The following is a 22,794-nucleotide window of genomic DNA, read 5'->3' on the forward strand; positions in this document are numbered from 1 at the left end:
CCTCATATGTATAAAATACCTGGCACAATAAAACTGATTTACATTCAAGTGAACAAGAAGGAACAAAAGGTTGACACAATAACACCTATTTCTAAACCCCAAATTCCAGATTCCGGTTACTTTCTCAAACGTCCAAATGAGCACATTATTTCTCTTGTATTCATTCCAGTGGAAATGCCTCCTCTTTGAGATGTCAGTTGTCATGCCTCATTGTAACATGACTGTCAGAAACAAATGCAAATATGAGCATCAATTAGACTGCTGAAAAACCAAGCCTATTGCAGAAGGGTCTCAGGAAATCAAATGTTTTGCCATGAACACTAAGCATACAGATGAGCATTCCCACTCCGTACAAAGCAGACCTTCGATAAACAAACAAGGTTTTGTCCTTTTTAAGCTTACAAGAATGGCTCCAATGTCATTTTCAGGCAAGTCGGCTGCCAAAATAAATCTGCAGTCTCTGTCCTTTCCTGCACATATTACTTTTAATTAAAAAGTCATGGTGATATTTACCCTCTTTTCCTCAATGTGAATGAGGAGAAATCAGCTGGGACTAGCTAATCCATCTATTTAATGTGTGATGAAAGCCTTCTGGCTGAAATCTTAGCTGCTTTGTTAATTATGATTATCATTTTAATCAGGGCCATGCTGGGAAATAATGGGGAAAAAATAAATAAATAAAATTCACTAGTTAGAAGCTCAATAAACTACAATCCAGTGGGTCTCTTATATAGTGGCGTCATGTCACAGACACACAGTTGATTTCAAAAGTTTATATATTCTTTCTTTGATCTGATGAAACCAACAAGATATTAAACACCAGTTAAGTTTTACAAATTCCCTTATTCCATTCATTCATCTTCAATAACCACCCTATCCTGCTGAATCCAGAGCCTATCCCAGGAATACTGGTCCCAAGGTGGGAATTCACCCTGGATGGGAGCCGATCACATGTAATGTAATGAATGTAACATTAGCGTAGATTTTTTTTAACTTGTCTTTAGAGCTTTGTTTTGGATTTCTTCCATGTTTGGCAGTGTGTGCCAAGTCTTTCCCTGATTCTAACTCCACTAACTTTTAACTGAACTACTTACAGAAAACCTCTGGAAAGTTTGAGCCTGTTAGTTAAATCTTATTTAAGAAACTTTGAATAGTTCAAAATGAGCATATGCTGACTGCTTTAATTCATTAGACATCTTAATGAGGCATATTTAATTCAATTAACCAGAACATGTCAACAGGAATGCAAAATTTGAGCTTGCTAATAAATAAATACTGACTAGCTCAATATTTCATTTTTTATATTTCATTTTTTTCTCCCAAGAAACAAGGGAGACACTTTTGGACTCAATTGTAAGTACTTCCCATCATATAAGTACTTCAACAAATGTTCTAAAAAGCATTTTACGATTTATTTTAAGATGAAAAAATTGTAGCTGGAAACACAAAGTGCAAGGCTTTTGTCTTTTAGATTGTACCTTAACTTTTTTTCATTTTCCAGAATATTATTTATAAAAACTCTCTCAATCAGATCCCTTTATATGAAAATTACACTTCAAATCAGAGCATAAATATTGCAGATGATAAATGTATGAAAAAAGAATGTTCATAGTTCAGTGATTCCTGTTTCATAAACATTACCCACTGCTGCTTCTGTAACAGATTCTCTGTCACATGTGTTTATGTAAATTATTTAGCTGAAGGCAGCTCATAGAGAAAAAGAAGATTTTAACCTTCCTGGTTTAATTAGTGAAGTGGTGATATAGCATGAAAAGAGCCAGTGACAAAACAGAATGTTTATAGATGTATGTGTTTATTCTCTGCTTTAAAGTTTGACACTGATGAGTTGTTTGTCCACGAATCTATGGCTACAGTCAAAAGTGGTGAAAGGGTGAAATGCCAGTGTGAAACAAAACGTATCCACTTTGAACAGTCTTGTTTATAGTCATGAACTAATCACTAAGGGATGAGTATTAAAACATAACTGTTGTCACCATTCAGTCATGGAAGTTTCCAGACCTTTGTAAAAACCTTTAGTTGAATTTTTACCCCTGATTTTGATTTTGATAAATGTAATCTAAAGTTCCAGTCTCACACACACACACACACACACATATATATATATATATATATATATATATATATTTGACTGTTCATTCACACTGCACTACAATAGCAATGTTTTTATCGGTTGTTTGCTCTTGCTTATGCTGCTTGGCCGTAGTAAAGCAGTATTCCCAGTTTACCACACAGTGCCCTCCTAACTACACTCAATCCTCTCTAGAATCTGCTTTTGCCATTTGCATTGGTACAAGACTTGTTTGTTTGTGTTCTGTCTGATGTCTGCTCTGATTTTAGGATTGCTCTGAAAGGCAGTAGCATTCATATTGACGTTCATAAGGGTTCATCTTCAAATGTCAAAGAGATTAGCTCCAGGCTTCACTGTCCACATCTTTCATCTCCTCCACTTCGTCCTATATAGGGGCAGACTTTCACATTACTCCTTTATCAGCACATGGCTCAGCACAACACTCGCCAGGATAACTCGATCAAATGGATGTTAATGCATGATAAATACAAAGTTGATTAAAAGGAATGGTTGCCTAAATAGAGTGAATTAATTCTTGTAGTACTTTAATTAGGCCCTAAACCAATGCCTAGCTGCGGTTGTGGAACTGAGCTTTGCTCAGCTGTGATTTTACACTCACAGCATTCCTTCTAATTCTAAAGACGTGTGACCAAAACATTGCTCTGTAAGCTACAGTGATCCTCTGTCCGATATGCAATTAAGTGTAATGCTGAACAGAAACACCAGCTATATTTGTGTAAACACAACTGTTCAACCTCATTGCTCAAGGCAGTAGCACGGGCTTTGCGCCTTCTTACACAATATGCACTGAGTCTATTGTTCCTTGGCTCGCATTAGCCATGCATACTTCGTAAATCATAGACGAAATTTAATTAAAGCCATTCATCATCACCAAGTAATGTAATCAACATCCAGTGAAATGGAGCCATCACTTCCTTCAAACGGGTACGCCTTTCAAACCACCAAATCTCAATACATCACATTCAAAACTACTCACTGTTCAATAAAGCATCCATATATCACAGCCGTGCCGCTGCAGGGGACTCAGCACCTGCACTGAGCCATGCATTTTTAAACACACAGCCCCAGTCACTCTCAGTGTCTAAGATACAATCCTATGGGATGGAGGTCAGACCTCTGGCAAGGCTGATAGAATTTCTATATTTTCACATGTTTTAAGGTCTGCTAATATGTATATATTCTGTATGGGCTTTATTCCAAGGAGTGTGCCTTAGCCTTAATGTCAATCACATAAATAATGCATGGCTTTTTTAGAACAGAACAGTAAGCCAAATGCAAACTTTTATGCAAACACGTATTTGAAAAAGGCATTTTACTACAAGTCTGTTGGCCCATTAGTCTGGGAATAAATGTACTGTTGAGTGTAGAATACCCATGTGGCAGCAGCAGCCATCTCAGTAGAATTCCTGGAGAGTATGTATGTGCTCTTAACCACAACATACAGTAGGTGGGCAAGTGCCTAGGTAAGTATTCCTGCTGTTTAAAACATTCCAGCCCTTGTAATATTTTAAAATATTTATCACCCCTCCAGAGAAGACATGGTTGAGTTTTTTTTAGTAACTCCAATACATTTTGCAAAACAAAATCTGTCATAATCCAAACCCTGGCATCAAGAGTTCTGGAAAAAGGAACTGTGTAATATTATACTGGATTGTAAATGGACAGAATCCATTGTTGAGCTAATATATCATTTAGAATGCTAATAATATTTAACTAAGGAATAAAACATGGCAGGTGTGCTGGTGGTGTGATGACGTTACTAGCTTAAAGTTGTTGATTTTCCTATAACAGCATGCCCTGAAGTGTTTTATTCCTCTCATATAACAGAAATTTGCCAATGCTTACAGTGAACATTGAGGATCGTCTGTGAAACAATTTAGTTACAAATTACAAATTTAGTTATCATAGCAGCTATAAATAGTCAGTCCTGCACTGTCTCTTGAAGTTAATAACATGCAGTTTGTTAAGGAAAAACCTGTCATTAGATTTCCCCTCGGCAGAAAACTCTGAGAAGTGATGACACTGCAGACCCCTTCCATAAAAGATAAATAAACAGAAAACTTTGCCACATTTCAACAATTAAATGATTTTCTTTCTTAAATAACAACATGCTTTTTAATCCATCTATTATTAGTCTTTGATTATGTAAAGCATACACCATACAATCTCTGTGAATGAGCAGCTAGTATAGAAATGATAATGTATTAGAGTGAGTGCATAAATATAAACCTGTGATTTGCCTTTCATAGAAAATGAATCCATACCTTTTGACCAATCATATTTGAGAATTCAGTAGTGCTGTGGTATAATGTTTTTATTGTTATATTCCTCTGTATTAATAATGTTTTAATTGCACTATGTTAATATACTATGTTATATTATATTATAATTATATTATAACATTTACTACATGGTATTCTCAGGGTATTGCAACCTCTGAAATGTAATACAAAATGCTCTGTTTCAAATAATCTCACTTGAATACAACTCTTCTAAGGTGACAGACAATAATCTAAAATATTGGAGTTATTAGCCTAAAACATACAGCGCAATTACAATGTGGCATTTGCTACTGTATTATTATTTAAGACTGGAATATTGTGTAGGAATAGCCAAAGAATTAATGAGCTGCTAAATCTGTGCAGAAGCAGGTCCATTAATATAGTAAAATTATGCAGATGAGGGCATTTTAAGTGAAGGAAAAGTAAAAAGGAAAAAATGTACAAGAAATGATATTAGTACAAGATATTAGAGTGATATTAGTGATATGACAAGCCAATTGGAAATTGGAGAAAATAAAATCTTTGAGAAGAAACTATTAATGTGTTAGTGATTTAGCATTTGTTTCCTACAGAACACATCCCAGTGGAATACATACATGTTTCTGTGCAGATGTGTTACGTAGTATAGTTTCCTTCCCCCAAAAGTGAGCCATGTGCTTGCTCTGGTGTATCAAAGCACGCAGTGTATCAACACACATCTCTGCTGCAACAGCAGGGGCCTAATGTAGGCTTTAATACTTTGATGTCACCCAATGGTACCATGACAGCAAACTGTCAGATTTTGAAATATGCTCTTTTCAGAAAGCTGCAAGTCACATGCTGATGATTTTGTCACCAACAAAACAATATTGAGGGGTAAAAGAGGGGAAAAATGGTGCTGCAGTTACATGGAAAGAAAAAGAAAAATGGCAAAGCAAATCTGACAATATATAAAACATAAACATATTGAATAAAATAGGACTAAACATGCTTGCTAGAACAGCACTAAAATACTTGCTAAATTATGCAATTTACGGCTCATGAGAACAATGCTGCCTGAATGTATATTTTATTACAACCCTCCTTTGAGCTTTTTGTCACAGCAAAATTGGACGCCAAATGATTTCATTTTTAAAGCTAGTATTTGAGTCTACATTCTTTCTAAATTTCTCGGAGGCTTACAGCTCCAGAGCCTTCACAAACAAGAGAGACTGCTTTTCTTTTGTTTGTTCTACTTATTTATTTGCTGCATCAAAGCAGATGGCAAGCGTTAGAGGAGTGAGTAAGAGTACACTCGCACTGTACAAAGACTTCAACAAAATAAACAGGATCATCTCGAAAGCTCATTATCTCACATTGATCAGCACATTAGTGTATATATGCTATGCATCTTGAAAGTTGTGGTCTGAGATTTAAATTTATACTGCATATACTAATATACTATATTTCTGGTGGCTCCAAGTTACCAATTTCTAAATTCATACTACTTTAGGGTCTTACCAGGCCATTTTTCTTTTTTGCTTTTCTGTTAACTGCAGAGGTAAATACCGCACAATGCAAAATGGCTGCCCTTCAGCTCAATAACAAGACGCTACGCTACATTACCTCCCAGACCTCTTTCCTGCAGGTGCCAATTCTCCAGGGGAATGGAAACATTTACTATCTATTTATTATAATATCAGATTGGCCAGCAGAGGCTGAATGCACATAAAATTCTCCTTCGTCTGACATCAAATGTAATAATACCATCAGCTAAAGTGTCTAATAACCAATGCTGAAAAGTTAGTTACATTTTAATTGAATGGACTGCTCATTCAGTGTGTGAAAATGAGAAAACAGTACCCCAAAGGAAAATAGCATTTCATGCAAATTCATACTGAAGTATAATCTCACTTAAACAAATCAGTGCCTTTGTTTTTGGTGTATTATAGTGTAGTAAATCTGGTAGTAATCAGGGCAGTCATGGTAACTCTAATACTGTGAAAGCATGGGTTAATACAAACTACGAACTAGTCACTGTTAATGGCATAAGGGTCAGGGTAAACAGTGGAGATGTTTTTCCACATTTCTATTGCAACAAATTGTGCCTTCTGCACTATACTTGGCTTGTAGGTCTTACTTATAAACACTCTACTTCAGGAAAGTCTTTCACATCACCATAGATACTATAGCAAATCACTGAAACTTAAAATTTTCCCACCCATATTAAGACAAATCTTTACTGCTATGTAGTTGTCTCACCAAGGTCAGGTTTCACTTTTCAGTTGTATTTCATGATATGAGCAGTATAGAAAGCAATAATAATAATAGTAATAATAATAATAATAATGTAAGTATGTGTATGTGTGTGTGTGTGCACTTTCTATTGTCTGTTCATTCTGGATGAGGGATGTGCAGACATCAGGTGGGGCAGCAAAACTGTCTGTTGCCTAGGGCAGTGAATTGTCAGGGGGAGTGGACATTCATATTTATATTTAAATATCACTGTGTCATTTTTGTAGTATTGTTAATGTGTATTAGACTCCAGTCTCTGGAAGAAATAACTAAATTTGACAGTGTCAGCGGGGAGAGTAGTGTAGTGTACAGCTCCGACTGTAGCAGGAGAAAGTTCCAGATGTAAATATGAATGTCCACTCCATCTGACAATTCACTGCCCTAGGCAACAGACAGTTTCGCTGCCCCACCTGTCTGCACATCCCTCATCCAGAATGACTAGACAATAAAAAGTGCACATACACATAGACACACACATACACACACACACACAAACCTGCATTATTATTATTATTATTATTATTATTATTAATGTCTATACTGATGACATCCTGAAATACATAATAATACGGGCGGCAAAATTTTAAGTTGCAATGATTTGCTATAGTATCTTTGGAGATGTGAAAGACTTTCCTGAAGTAGAGTGCTTATAAATAAGACCTACAAGCCATGTATAGTGCAAAAGGCACAATTTATTGCAATAGAAATGTGGAAAAAATAACAACACTGACCATTATGCCATTAACAGTGACTACCTGAGGTGTTGCCTACAAACCACACAGTTCTACTAAAACTGTAAATCTTTTGCTGTAAATCTCTCTTACTTTAGTCAAACCTTAACACTGAAAAAAAATGTTCACTGAAAAATATGAAGTTAAACTGGGCAGAAAAATAGCTCTTAAGCAAGCGAGAAAGTTTCCTTCTTATTATGGAGTGGGGTGCAACGTGCTTGGAGTGTTTCAGGCCTGTCATCCCACTTTCTTTTCCCCATTAGAGGAGAGCAGGCTGTTTTCCAGCTCCCTCTCCTAGCCCTAGTAGTCTGGCTGGTCCCAGAGGGCTGCTGGATGAGAGGCTAAGCCAGGTTCCCTCTGGCCATATGGCACAGGAAACACTCAGCCACCCTTCCCTCGAGGCAACACAATGAGGTGATTACATTCCATGGTGGCAGAACTTTAAAAAAAAATCACTGAAATGTCAACATTTTAAAAAATACACAGGGCCAATACACATAACTTACACAGAGTAAAAAAATCCTTGAGGAAAGCACATAAGAATTATAATTTAGCCTAAGTTGCACTTTGTACTGCAAAGTTTAAAAAAAATCCAAGGACAGTAATGTGAAAAGCACAAAAGGAGCATAATTTAGGATGGAACATATACTGTAAATATTTCAAATTGGCATTTGTGCTGAGCAAATAAAGGTCTGTTAGTTTCAATGTAAAAAACAATAACTTTTTGAATGATTTGTTACTTAATAATTAATAATGAATACTACTTAATAATTATCAGCTCTTCCATTTGTATTGGATAAAGAGATCACAGTTCGACTCACTTCTACTGACTCATGTGATCGGGGTGTCTGAATTCACAGGTCAGAGTTCACCTAGACAAAGTCAGTGTGAAGCAAAAGACCCATGTCCTTTCCCCTTCTGTGAACTGATTTTCAACCAGGGGAAATTTATTTGATTTTGGTCTGACTACTGTTTTATCTGGAAAACAGAAAAGCATAATTTCAGGTGGCTCCAGTATTACTGTAGCAAATGGTAAAATCTCATAAATGCTATAGCTAAACTGTAGATGTTGGCCATTGAATATAGCATGTCCACAGTATTTGTAATATAAAGACAACAAAAAAGACCTAGTGCACCTTTAGTGGAACTACTTTTTATTTTCTCTGTAATATACATGACAACATTTAAGAAACCATCTGCCTTTATTACCAATAATCATAAACTTTCCTGGCAACAACTGTGTGTTGGCAGTGACCCAGGAGATACAGAAGTCTTGTAAATGAGGAAACTGATAGGGTACCTGCTTAATTCCATTTCCTATCAATACCTAATCCATGATAATGAGCTACTCAAAATTCCTATAATAAATAATTCTCGCTTCCACTCAGGGGCATTATACATAAAACGGGGCTGACGTGATTAATCTAAATGATAATGGAATACCAGAGGAGGGAAGAGTTGGCCCACTGTGCCTGGAATATGGAATAAATTAACATTTGTGGAAAACTCCACCAACATAAAGTAATCAGGAATTGCTGTAAAGCACATACTGATCAATCTTTCGATGAATATGCTTGGTAGCGACAAATAAGAAAGCTCTCAATGTTTTAGCAGCTCTGAGAGAGTTTTCTTGCAGACTTGGCTTGTACACAGGGCACAAGTATGCATAAATGTAAATTTATTCATACAGTATGATTATGAGCTGGTATGGAAATGCTTTATGCTGGATGAATGACTTACAGCTTTGCAGGGTTTCATCAGAGGCGTCTGGACAGTCGGCTTCTCCATCACAGAGCCAGCTCTCAGACACACAGGTCACATGGTCATCACACAGAAACTCGCCGACATCACACACAACCGCCTCTGATCAACATGAAAAGTTGGAGAGAACAGATGTTCTATGAGATGGAATGGATGGCTACAATAGTTAAATGGTAGAATGCTGGTATGGCATGCATGGTTTAAAAAATAATGTTATTATACTGTTATTAATATGTTATTACATTATTATAACCATCCTTTGTGATGCTATGTTACAGAGAATGGTGGAACAAGTAGAAACAAAGTAAGAAGCCAGGAAATATTATTGTATACTATCAAATGTAATTTGACTTTTCTATCTTTCCAAAACATTTCAGATTTACAGCCGGCATGTAACACTGTGTAAGCGTGAAGGCATTGCATGAGCATTTCTCTAAAGCCCAAATCTGACAGCATGTTGATACGCCTTTTGCCAGCGGCTGTCAGATACATTCAGGGATCACTAAAGATGTGCCGTATATTTCACTACAAGATTTGACTCCAGTCTGTTTCCACACAAAAGAGGCATTTTTGTATCCCCTTGCCTCAGTACAGCATAGTTCTTTAAGAGTTTACATTCACACTCAACCACTTCCATGTCCACCCTGCTGCTGTGAGCTGTTGCTCTACTTTTAAATAAAGAAATAACTTGAGGTTCTGTGCGGCAAATTGCATGTGGTGCGTCATGTAAACCACACTGAGCAAACACACACCTTTGGAAGGTTTGTAGTAGGAGTAAAGGGTCAGGTTAATAGTAAACAGATTGCTGGGGATAATTCTAGACACTGCCGCTTTCTCCTCTAGTGCCTTCCAGCAAATTCACAATCAAGGGGAAACACTGAAACATTGAAAAAGCTTCATCTGTTTTCCAACCACTGAGCTAATACACTGTTTACTGCCTCGTATCAAACTCCTCATAAAAAGAGCTGCTTACTGACCCATTACTGTAGAATATTGTGGAGCTGAGTTTAGTTTATACCTTTTATGAATGTGAAATATCAGAAAAGTGGTTTGCTTGAATATTAGTGTTTTTCACAACGCCATCATTTCCACCTCCACACACCAATATTGCATTAAGTACCATGACAGCACTCAGGAATCAACACCAAGCATAATAACAGCAAATAGAAATTAAAACATAGACAGCATCTGAGGAATTTGATGCACAAGAATGCAGAGCAATTTTAGGAAACGTAATGAACAAAAAAATTAAACAGCTTCCATAGAAAATTAGGGGCATAAACTGATAAACATATATTCGTCAAGGATTCTTCAAGGGGTAATTGCATAATTAGGGGTCCTTACCCTCATAAAAGGCTTCTATTTGGAACTATTACTGGTAGGGAAACACTGCTATAGGGTTCTACCTAGAACCTTTAAGGATATAAATAAATCCATACATTTATTAGCTAGCCCACCAGACAAGTAAAAGCTACAATGTGCTGCAGAGTCTCATTATTTTGTTACTGGCTAGGCTATGAAGTTGTAGCTAAAGTAATATAGTAACATATGGCAGAAAAGTTAGCTAGTTAAGTGGGTTAATACTGCATAAGGGAAACTAACACGTTTATAATTAACCTCTTCTAACAAAGTTTCTAATGTAGGAAGTTAGCAAGTCATTGGACATTTGATGTCCTCGCATTGCACATAAAATATTATTAGTCTAGCTATAGTCTTTCTTATAGTTTCTCTCAATGTGTTTAACATTTAAGGCATGTTCCTGATTCTGAAAAAGATCTGTCATCCACGCATGCAATACAGTCAGTCAGCTCTCATTTCAGCTGATGTGTGTAGTGCAGCAGGTGGTGGGATTAAGTTAGGGTATGTGCAGTAGTTATAGCATTGAGGTTTCATATCTCCATGAAGTGCATTATATTCATTAATACACCCTAAATGAAAACTTCTGTTTTGCTCTAGTCAATGGGTTTATTTTCTTTTTTGTTTATTGAATTTACTAGTAAACCATACAACTACAAATAAAAAACTGGACACATAATGTTCTTGTGCTGGGCGTCAGTGCTACTGAATTGTCTACAACAGTTAAGGTCTCTAAATTTCATAAGAGTGTGGCCTTGGTATGAAATTTTTATAGTTTATAAAATATGATGTTGTACTTGCATGTATAGGGTCTTTTTTTAAGGTTTCCTCATACACGCATTTACGTAGAGAGACTCAAACATATAAAAAAATAGAATTATAACTGGTTTAACCTTAATCTGGGTTACCAGAAACACTACCTTCTTCCTAATTAACTATAAATTTTAACTACAAATATCTATAAATTCACATTTCCCCCATTTTTCTACTCTTAACAGATTTACCAAATACTCCACCTCCCCGTTTTTCAATGTAAAAATCTGGCTGTCTCCAGCAAAGCAGAAGCTGCCCACAACTCCAGCCCAAAATTACTGATGCACAGTCCTTCTCCATTCTATTTAGTTGAGGGCATGGTCTGAAAATAACATACATTTTGAGAAGTTTCAGCAAATAAAAAGCAACAACTATAAATTACATCACTGGAAAAACTCACAAAAATCATCAAATATAATTCCTGATGAACAGTGTTTTTTAGATTTTCATCTCCAGTAATTGTAAACGAAAACAGTCCTAGAAAATTGCCCAAAGACTAAGTTGTTCCACAAAAGATGCCTTTTCTGTGCAGTCAGATTGGTCTGTGAAGCTCAGCTGGTAGTTTGTGTTGATTTAATTCAATAGCAAGTTTTACATCAGGCAAAAAGCAATTACAGAAAATATGATGATGACTGGCCCTTGTCCCGCATCCCACACCCCACAGAACAACAGCTTCTGCTCAGAATGAATTGCAATGTCAATTTGATTACAGGGGTGGCCATAAAGAAAGTATGTTTACATCATCCAACTGACGATAACTGAAATAATTTTGTGAGCTGACTCTCCCCTTATTGACAACTGCTTCATTCACTTAACATTTTCAATCAAGTGCATTACTGCATGCTTCATCTACAACACAAGATGCCCAAATTCAGCACAAACAGCAAGAAACAGTTAGTGCTTGGCTGATACAGACAAGGAGGTCTCTGAAGTGGACATAATGTGTCTGGCTTACTGAATCTCCCCTGGAGGTATTTCTGCCTTTGCAGCTGAATTGATTAGCATTTGAAACAGTCTACTCTTGGGTTCAGAGCCATTCCTCTTGCTGGTGGTTGAAACTGGAGAGGGGACAACCTCTGGACCCTGGAGGTGCAGCTTGCTACTGATGTGCTCCATCTTTCATGTTGAGGTGATTTAAAAGCGAAGAGTCCAATCTGAATTTTCAGCCTGACCCTTCATGCTACTTCAACCTGCCTCACACATCTAGAGGGCCACTTTTCTTTACTCAAGTGTTTGATGCTCCCGTAGCACTACCTCACCTGATTCCCTACAGCACTCTGACCATTTAGAACAAAAACCGGGAAAGAAAATGCAAGGCTAAAAAGCCTGTATTCACAGAGTCAAATGTTCCGACATTCGTTTTCATACACAAACAAAAAATTTGCATAAGAAAGAACCAAATGATATGGTGCAACGCTAAAATTTCAGTCATTTGAAGATAATTTCAAACAGAATTCAGGGAAGGGATATAAAAATAACCAAGCGGCAAAATGGCACCCGTCTTTAGTCAGGCAAAAGTAAACCCATTACCATAACAGTTGGAAATGTTCAGCCGAGCCTGGACTGGCATCTTATTATGAGCTTAATTCTGACACCCAACTGCCTCAGTGGGCTAAACACACTGGCTCATTAAAGTCTCTCAGCCTTTGTAATGTCACCAGCTTTCAATGCACAAACCTGTCACTTAGAGACAGTGGACAGATGACAGATGACACTGCTTTAAAAACTCCATGTGGATACTCAGACACATTCTCTTCCATAAAAGAGAGAACAAAGTGTTTCATTTCTGGTGAGTCTGTCAGAACATATAGTCATCTCTTGCTAGGCCTCTTTGCACGTCAGTTTTACACGGAGGATTGTAGCATTCATTAAGAGAATGTGACATGCATCATCTTCGGATTTAAGATTTTATATATATATATATATATATATATATATATATATATATATATATATATATATATATATATATATATATATGGGACAGGACACAAACTATAAGGCATAAATGTCAATACCTGCAGGTGTAGGCTAATGAAGCTGAATCAGAGTAACCCTCAAAATGGAATCATTTAGCAGCTGCACAACTAATTTAGAGCTTCGATTGGATGCTCAACAGCTGTTAAGCCCCTCTTCCTAAGTCTCCCTTTGTCTTGAGTCTCATTATCCCTCCAACTGTTCTCTGTCAACATTCCCTGGATCTTTGCTTTACCTAGAAAACGAGCAACAGTGTGTCTCTGTGGATTTTTTTTACATTTCTCATTTGAGCTGCAATAAAGAGAAACCTCTCCAAATCTGTGTCCTTGTGGGTTGCTGGGGCAATGCAATGATTATAGCCAGTTAAAACTGAACCACCAAAAAAACTGCACCAAAGGTAGAAACACCATCAAACAGAGATTTATATCCTAAGACCTCGAAAAGAAATATATGTGTGAAACTTTGGCACATATAGTCCAGACAGGCTTTTTAGTGGATTTCAAACCCTGCTGTAAGAGCCCTAGACTATTAATACAAACAGCAAATACACCCTTGAAGGAGTCTGCTGCTTGGGTTTGAGCTCAGTTTCACAGAGCCGCTCTCAGATGAGACCTATATTTTCAAAATCCTTCATAAACTGAATTGCTGAAACATCCAAATCTCAATTTGACATAAATCCACATTTTGATCTAATTCTCATCTGCCTCAAGGTTGATCGAAAATAAGATTGTCTGTTATATTGTAGCTGTCAGAAGAACATTCATAACCACATTTTTCAAATATTTAGAATGCTGTCTGTCCTTTATGGTGAATGAACTAATAAATATAGTCCCTAATTACTTGGAATAAAATCTTGTAAATGCCCTGAAATCTGTCTGTCAGACATATTATCTCCAAGGACACTTTTCAACATTATACCTCAACAACAACTGCTGACATTTGAATTCACTATAAGTGAATCAGATTATATGTAAGAGCAAGTGAAAATGTAACAGAAAAATCTTATGGATAATTTACACAGTTGCTTTTTTTCCCCAAAAAACTAGATATAAGATATAAGTTATTTATAGTTCTTGATGGTGCCCTATGATCAAATATTGTTCTTGCCATCAGTAGCAGGTTAGGGAACTGATGCCCGAGGCAACTAGACCTTCTCCCCTGAATGCGATTTCACAGACAGTTTAGAGTTTCCTGGCATTCCTGGTTGTCCAGGGCAGCTTTGTTCACTGATAACATGACACTCTAATTATGACTGTAATTACGGCATGTTTTGTTTTTTTTTTTCAAACCAGCAATGCCATTATCAGTGAAAGAGTTATCTTCCATGGTGACTCCCATGAGGGGGCAAAAAATGTATATGCTGTTGCAGTGACAGTGATAATGATGGAGTGCTGGATAGCCATATTTTTGTGGTCACATCCTAAAGCTGCACGTGTTAAACTAGTGTAAACCAGCACCTTTCTATTCTTTCTGCTTCAGAGCTACATTAATTATTGGAATTGCCAAGTGCCCCATCAAACTAAGAATCTCACATGATAATTTGGAGCTGTTTTGCATTTAGCAGTCGAGGACTGAATTCCCCAATGTACCAGAATATTTTTGGCCAAAACCTGGTTACCTTATGACTATAGATGTCCTTCTAATGATGTAATAACCCCAACTAAACACCCGAAAAGCCCACAGGTTTCCATTACATCACAGAAATGGGTGCAGGAGCACAAAATCAATATGTTGCAATGACTATCTTAGTCTCTGGATTTAAACTCGATTGAAAACCTGTGGTCCTATTTGAAAAGGGAAGTCCACACCTATTAAGATAATCATCCATATAAACACACTTAGTTTTACAGAGGGGGAAGGAGAAGGCTTGTTTTCATTGCAATGAAATGTCATAGACACTGTAGGGCCCTAAAAACTACAAACTGCTCTTCTTAACATTTTTACTTTTAGCTTCTCCTATAAAATTGTTTTGATAATATTGACAGCAATCATATGAATGCTCTCAGAGTATCACTTCATACCAAAGAAGCTTATGCCCAAATAAGTCCACTAAATATCAACAATCATCCATATTTTACTTTCCCCCAAAGCAGTTCAAGAAATATTCCACACAAATTGCTGTAAAGACTCCAGTAAGCTCCAATGTAGGAAGAGGGGGTTTTAGGAGGTGTGGATAGCGATGCTTGAAGGTGCCACACATTTAGAAATTCCACACAGCACCCCATCCAGGAAACGCATCCTGTGCCAGAAGGCTTTTACCATGGCAACTTTGAGTTGGCCTGCCTGCATCCTAGCATTGCAGCGAGAGACATCAATGGGAAAGGAAAAAGAGTGGCTTCATTAGGTATGACCCGACCTTCAGTTTCCAGGGAGGTCACTTATATTTTCTAAACAACAGCAGGGGCATGTCAACAAATTATCAAAGGGAACATGGGTAGCTTTTTAACAGCCATTGCAAGAATAGCCTCCTACTCCTTGGCATAATCTACCTTGTAAACAATGAATTATTCATTGGACTGAATTTAAATCTTGGATCCTCAAAGCTGCCTTTTATGATTTGAGACCGTACTAGACAGTGTCAAATCGGACTCTACATTTAATAACCTTACTGGATGGTATAAAACAGCATTTCTCACAGAGTAATTTTAGGCTAATGAGTCAAGAATATATGTAATATGTGTCATTTAAAATCCACCAATGGCTTCCCATTTAATCAAAATCTACATTGTACTATGTCTGCGACATGCAAAGTCTATGCTAATTCAACATGCAAAGTCTATGCTAATGCAAAGTATATGCTAATAATGTCCGCTATTCAAGGTCATTAAAGAAATACTTGTAGTTCCCCACACTGCACACACTTAGTTAATCCCCTATGCTATGATTATCAATCTGTAAAATAATAGGCGTCACAGCAGATAGGGATTTTGTCATTCCAGAAGATAAACTGCCAAACAACAGAGTTTAGAATATGTCTCGTTAAAATGTCCAGTGTGTTATCCCCTTCAAAATCCAGGAATTTAACATATCCTTTAGTTGTGACCTCTGGCGTTCACTGTCAAATGCTGCAATTAGAGACAATAAAAGTGTCTTTACCTATTAACACTATCACTCTTCACTGCTCATGTGCAAGAAGACAACAGGACTGCAAGTGTGATGATAACATTATCAGAAAAAAATCTATTGAGAAAGATTTTTGGTAAGACTTAAAAAAAAAACAATCATTTTAACATTATATTTGTAATACTTTATTCTAAGGATCTTATAAACTCTAATATTTGCTTACAGAGGTCTAACAGTGTGCTATGAATATTAGAAATATAATGCAATGTAATACAAGACATACATTCCTTGATAATGTATAATCATGTTGCAATGCAAGTGTTACTATTGATTATAATGCCATGTAGTGTACTGCACATACAGTACTTTATCATTAACTTATAAAGCAACTGTAATATTTATTAACATTTATATAAAAAACATTATAAACATTTAAAAATCAATTGAGTTTTTCAAGTAAAGTGAAAATGTTAGACTATTCCTTATTATAAGGAAGTTTTAAGACACTAACTTAAGACAATATTTTTGTAATGTCATATAGAAACACTTAATTTCAGATTAATTACAAAAACATACAGGTACATTATTGTAGCTTGAAAACTCTGTCAAAATTTAAGGGATTATTACTTTCATAATACTGTTCTAAAACATGCAAAAATGATAATGGCACACATAACCCTTAAAGGGGCAGTAAGCTATATCAGATGCTTTTGGAGTAACAGTGTAACAAGAGATGCACTGCAAAGCACATTTCCATATACAAACAGTGTTCTGCAGATCATGCGTTCACATACACAGTGTTCTGCAAAGCACATGTCCATATACACAGTGTTCTGCAAAGCACATGTCCATATACACAGTGTTCTGCAAAGCACACATCCATATACACAGTGTTCTGCAAAGCACACATCCATATACACAGTGTTCTGCAAAGCACATGTCCATATACACAGTGTTCTGCAAAGCACACATCCATATACACAGTGTTCTGCAAAGCACACATCCATATACACAGTCCATATACAAACAGTGTTCTGGAAAGCACAGATCCACACACAAACAGTGTTCTGCAGAGCACACGTCCATATACACAGTGTACTGCAAAGCACACCAAAGCACACGTCCATATACACAGTGTTCTGCAAAGCACACGTCCATATACACAGTGTTCTGCAAAGCACACGTCCATATACACAGTGTTCTGCAAAGCACACGTCCATATACACAGTGTTCTGCAAAGCACACGTCCATATACACAGTGTTCTGCAAAGCACACGTCCATATACACAGTGTTCTGCAAAGCACACGTCCATATACACAGTGTTCTGCAAAGCATACGTCCATATACACAGTGTTCTGCAAAGCACACGTCCATATACACAGTGTTCTGCAAAGCATACGTCCATATACACAGTGTTCTGCAAAGTACACAGTGTTCTGCAAAGCACACGTCCATATACACAGTGTTCTGCAAAGTACACAGTGTTCTGCAAAGCATACGTCCATATACACAGCGTTCTGCACAGTACACAGTGTTCTGCAAAGCACACGTCCATATACACAGTGTTCTGCAAAGCACACGTCCATATACAGTGTTCTGCAAAGCACACGTCCATATACACAGTGTTCTGCAAAGTACACAGTGTTCTGCAAAGCATACGTCCATATACACAGCGTTCTGCACAGTACACAGTGTTCTGCAAAGCACACGTCCATATACACAGCGTTCTGCAAAGCACACGTCCATATACAGTGTTCTGCAAAGCACACGTCCATATACAGTGTTCTGCAAAGCACACGTCCATATACACAGTGTTCTGCAAAGCACACGTCCATATACAGTGTTCTGCAAAGCATACGTCCATATACACAGTGTTCTGCAAAGTACACAGTGTTCTGCAAAGCATACGTCCATATACACAGTGTTCTGCAAAGCATACGTCCATATACACAGTGTTCTGCAAAGTACACAGTGTTCTGCAAAGCACACGTCCATATACACAGTGTTCTGCAAAGCATACGTCCATATACACAGTGTTCTGTCCAAATACAAACATGGACACAAAACATTGTACATAATCAAGTACACTCGTGCATACAGTATGTGCTTATGCCATATAAGGCATCCAAGAACATCATCTGCATCATTTTCTAACCTATAGTTTAACTTTACAGGTTTTTTAGAACTTCTGCAGGACACATTTAATTACAGTGCAAATTAATTACAAAGCCGCAATGGTCCGTGACCTTAAATTTTTCATGGGGCATTAATAATGACACAGCCACAAACAAAATTGCTAAAGGCTACTATCAAGGGAATTTTAGAGTAACCCCATAATAAGCAGTTGAGACTTGACAATATACAGCCATCCAGCTCATAGTCTAGCAGCTTGTTTTGAGTGGTTTTAGATGTACCTTTGTTCGACAGTGTTGTAATACAGGAGGTTTGCCGTCGAAAGCCCAACTACATGTCAAAATGCACACAAAAGACTGGAAACTAGCCCAAAACATTCGGGTATTGGAAAAGAGAGACCAATTTTTCTTCTTTTTTTCCACAGTTTTTGCGTGGGAAGCAAGTACATCATAGATACGCTGTCTGCATTTTATTAGATTTAATTCTGACAATTTGCTATAAAACAAGATTTTGGTGGATGCTGAATATTTTTAAACTAACTCAGTCAGGCAGCTCCGTTAAGTGTCGTGTCCACTGTCCCTGCCCAGTGAGAATCCTGCCCCAATGGGCATCTGTTAGCGTTTGTTGCAGTTCCTGGTTTTGGCCACTAGGTGCAACATGTAGGAAAGGGAGCAAATCAACAGAACATTTGTTTATATATGTCAAATTGTAACATTTTTTTTTATCACTCAAAAGAGGTGAGTGGTATTTCAGTGGAATTTAAAATGTATGTTATGCTGTGAATAAGGACTTGACCCACCTGCCCGTATTAACAAGCTGCCACAGTTACAAAGTATATTACATTGTGGAAAGTATAAGAGTAAGCAAAATGAGTTTTTAAAGTGTAACACTACTTCTGTGGTACCCACAAAATAGGAGTACTGTTTCCATATTTGTATATGGAAGAATGCCCTGTAGAATGCTAAATAACGAATTAATTTCCAAAGTTAACAGTGTCTTATAACTAACTTTCAATGAGAAATATTTTAATGTCATTCACACACACACACACACATTTATGTATATATATATATATATATATATATATATATATATATATATATATATATATATATATATATATACATATCTGTGAAAAAATAAGAAAAATAAGTCTCCCTTTTCCAATACCTGAAACAAAGGTAAGTCTAAAACCTCTCAAACAAGCTGCTAGATTGTATACTCGATAGCTGTATGTTATTGACTGTATACATATATACAGTAGTCAAAATGGGTATTTTTGCATACAACACACTGAACAGACATTGTTTTTTGATTCATCTTAACCTATCTTAGTGGAGTCAGTAACCTTCTCTGCATTCAACAGCTTTACTCAACCTCTTTTACGAGCAAGCAGGTAAATGTTTAGAGCGCTACAATGAGTTAAACCTCTTTCCATTTTTACACTATTGTTCAGATTCCTGTCACTAATGGATGACACATTAGAAACATTTCCATAAGCACAGGGTGCAGCCATGATCAACAGACACTGCTTTTCTCTGGGGCCTCAAATGCTGCCACAGTTACTACGCTTTTAATTAACACAGCAGCCTGTCAATCTTCTCTCACATACACTGTATATAGAGGAGATACCAGCAAATCCCATAGAAACTTTACCACTGGTAACCATGCCTTACAATCTGTAACCATGCCCTACAATCTGTGCCTGTTTCTTTAGAAATTTCAAGCAATTTTAGGCCAAAAGAAATGGTCTAAAATTGCATGAAATAAAATATTATGAATGCTCTGGCTGTAAAATTGGTCTGTCGAATCTTTCATTCTAAGGATGCTACTGAAACATATCAGCATAATTGAAACTTGGAATATGTAGCAAGATTACATTTGATTTCACTCTGTCCATAAAATAGAAAAAAATAGAAATAGGAAAAAGGTAGCTCTCATTTTGCTGTTAAAACAGCAGATGTTTTAGATAATCATGTCAGTTTCATCTAGTAAATATCAAAGCGACTTAAATCATGTATAAATTGTCTGTATCCTCAAGTCGAAACTTCATAACTCTCTGTTATTGTGTAAAAACCTTGTAACTCCATTAAAACATGCCTCTTAGTGAATAGCTGTATACAAATAAATTCAATATTTGTAGACTTTGAAAAAGAAAACCTCATGTTTTGCACACGTTTCCTATAAAGTTACCACTAAATGATAACAAAAGCTTTTTTGTTAAGATATAAAAGGCTTTACTAGAGTGAAAAACATATCTCTTCTAAAAGAATGAATAGTTTCTTACGCTCAGTAGATTCCACATTCTACCAATTCCATGACGTGAGTGTTTTTTTGTTTGACTTGTGTGCTGCACCTCCTTTTTCCTTATGTGTAATTTTCTAAATGTTTCCATTGTGGGCCTTTATTGTTTATTGTTTTCTCAAATACAGTATTTTCTGAAATGTTTTGTGGGTTGTGGGTTTGTTGTGTTGCCAGGTTTTGTTTGTTGTTGTGTGTTAATGTTGTTCTGTATGTCTGTGGGCCACTGTAATTAAGGGCCTCTCACTGAACTCTTCAGAAGGCACTCATGCTTTCACAATTCACTTGTAGTTTCCCATACCAATACAAGTAGGTATGACTGGTTGCCGGACTGAAATCTGCCTTAACCCACAAAATATTTTTTTCATACCTGCATCCTGACAAAGTTTTTTTGCTGGATATTTGTCTTTTTTCCACAGTTTGACAACTGTCCAGTCATCGGATTAGCCCATTCTACTACTTGGAGAAAAACTTAAACCATGATTCATAATAATGTAGGTACACTGTAAGACATTTCAAGTTGGTTAAACTTAGGACTGAAAGTTCACCCGCTGCCTTTTAAACGTGAGTAAACTCAACATGAAGATAACCTTTGTTTCAACTTTACTTTAAGTTTAATTTTTGAAAACTTATAAACTTGAGTTCAAAATCCAAAACTTGTCATGACAATTGAAGTTAAAGAGATGAAATAAGTTCATATAACTTACTGGGGCTATCATGTTTTAGAAGGCTAGCTAAAGAAAAACGTGAAAGAAAGCTAAGAAAAACGTGACTTATTGTGGTTGCAAAATGCACTCGCAATGCATCTGTAAACAACTTTCAATTTACTAAGACTGTAGATCAGCGTACGACCTGCCAGTAACTTCACTCTGCATGAGGGGCAAATTATGGTGGAAACGGTCAGCCATAGCTGTGGTAAAGCATTGGACTACAGAGGAAATGCAAGTTCACTAATGAGACTCTTGTGTTAGAACAAGTAAACAGTGTGGAGTGCAGTGAGGTCACGGCTGTTATGACATTAGATTCCCTGCTGGTTTTACCCTAATAAAAGGCTGCATCCAGATTAGCCTGTGTGTAATTAAACTGTATTTTGCATGTGTTTGACTGCTACTGCTGTAACATTTAGATGATTGCTGATGTTACAACGTCCCGTTTAATGTGTTGGATTTATTTATTAAACATGAGGAAAATTGTTTTATTTGTTCGTGACATATGACATATTGTTCCTATGAGCATTGCTGCCAGGTCTGTGTGAAGAACGCAGCCCAACAGACACGCAGTATTAAAACATGTAACTTGTCTAAACTGTTATTTCATCAAGGTCCTAAAGGTCTTATCTTAATACATATTTTTATAATAAATAAACAAACAAACAAATAAATAATAATTAGGAGAATTAATGAAAAGTAGCTCAATCTGAAGGAAGTATGTACCTGACAACACTGTCTCTAATGCACTGACCAACATTTACGATACTGAAGTGCACCTAGTTTTAGGAGGCTGACTAAATTACTTGCAAATCTATCTGCTGCTAATTGCCTACATTTAAAACATAGAACAGAATATGTAATCAGCTGCATTTCCCATTGTTTTGTGCTTAAGCTATTTATTTAGGCCCATTCTCCAATTTAGTACATGAGCACCCAAGGATTTGTATGCAGAATTCAGCCTAATTGTGCCTTAAAATGGGCATAAACAGATCAGTACATCCAGTCAAAATAATGAGAATTTCTCTCAAAATGGTGAGATAAGCATCCCACCTCCACGTGTGAAGATGTCCTGAACAACTCCCATCCACGTGCATGTCATCAGTCAGACATTCAGTCAAAGAGTGAACATGCCTTTTCCAGTTCGGTGGTCTGGCAAAAACTTGTCTAATTGCAGCACATCTCAGTAAACTGCTTCGAAACTGAGCATCTGACCTTTTTTCTACAGTTAATTAGCAAGGCTGTCAGTAGCACCATGCCTTCATTAAAATGTATGGAATCAAGGATGTTGTCTTACTATTATTAA

The 22,794-nt window shown here is 36.7% G+C and overlaps 1 protein-coding gene across 5 annotated transcripts in view; it reads right to left on the bottom strand.

Moving 5' to 3' along the window:
- The window catches only part of lrp1bb (low density lipoprotein receptor-related protein 1Bb), a 265,996-nt gene that overhangs the window by 176,103 nt on the left and 67,099 nt on the right, over positions 1 to 22,794 (bottom strand). For 4 of the 5 annotated variants that reach the window (XR_008301779.1, XM_053233993.1, XM_053233992.1 and 1 more), the window contains exon 2: positions 9,117 to 9,239. The exons of the other annotated variant lie outside the window; for it this stretch is intronic. Coding sequence is in view for 3 of the 4 variants with exons in the window: in XM_053233993.1 (XP_053089968.1) it covers positions 9,117 to 9,239 (123 nt within the window). In the remaining variant the exon portion in view is untranslated. The remainder of the gene's footprint in view (positions 1 to 9,116; positions 9,240 to 22,794) is intronic. 5 annotated transcript variants of the gene reach the window in all.

The sequence above is a fragment of the Pangasianodon hypophthalmus genome, chromosome 5 (assembly GCF_027358585.1).
Source record: "Pangasianodon hypophthalmus isolate fPanHyp1 chromosome 5, fPanHyp1.pri, whole genome shotgun sequence".
Classification (NCBI taxonomy): domain Eukaryota; kingdom Metazoa; phylum Chordata; class Actinopteri; order Siluriformes; family Pangasiidae; genus Pangasianodon; species Pangasianodon hypophthalmus.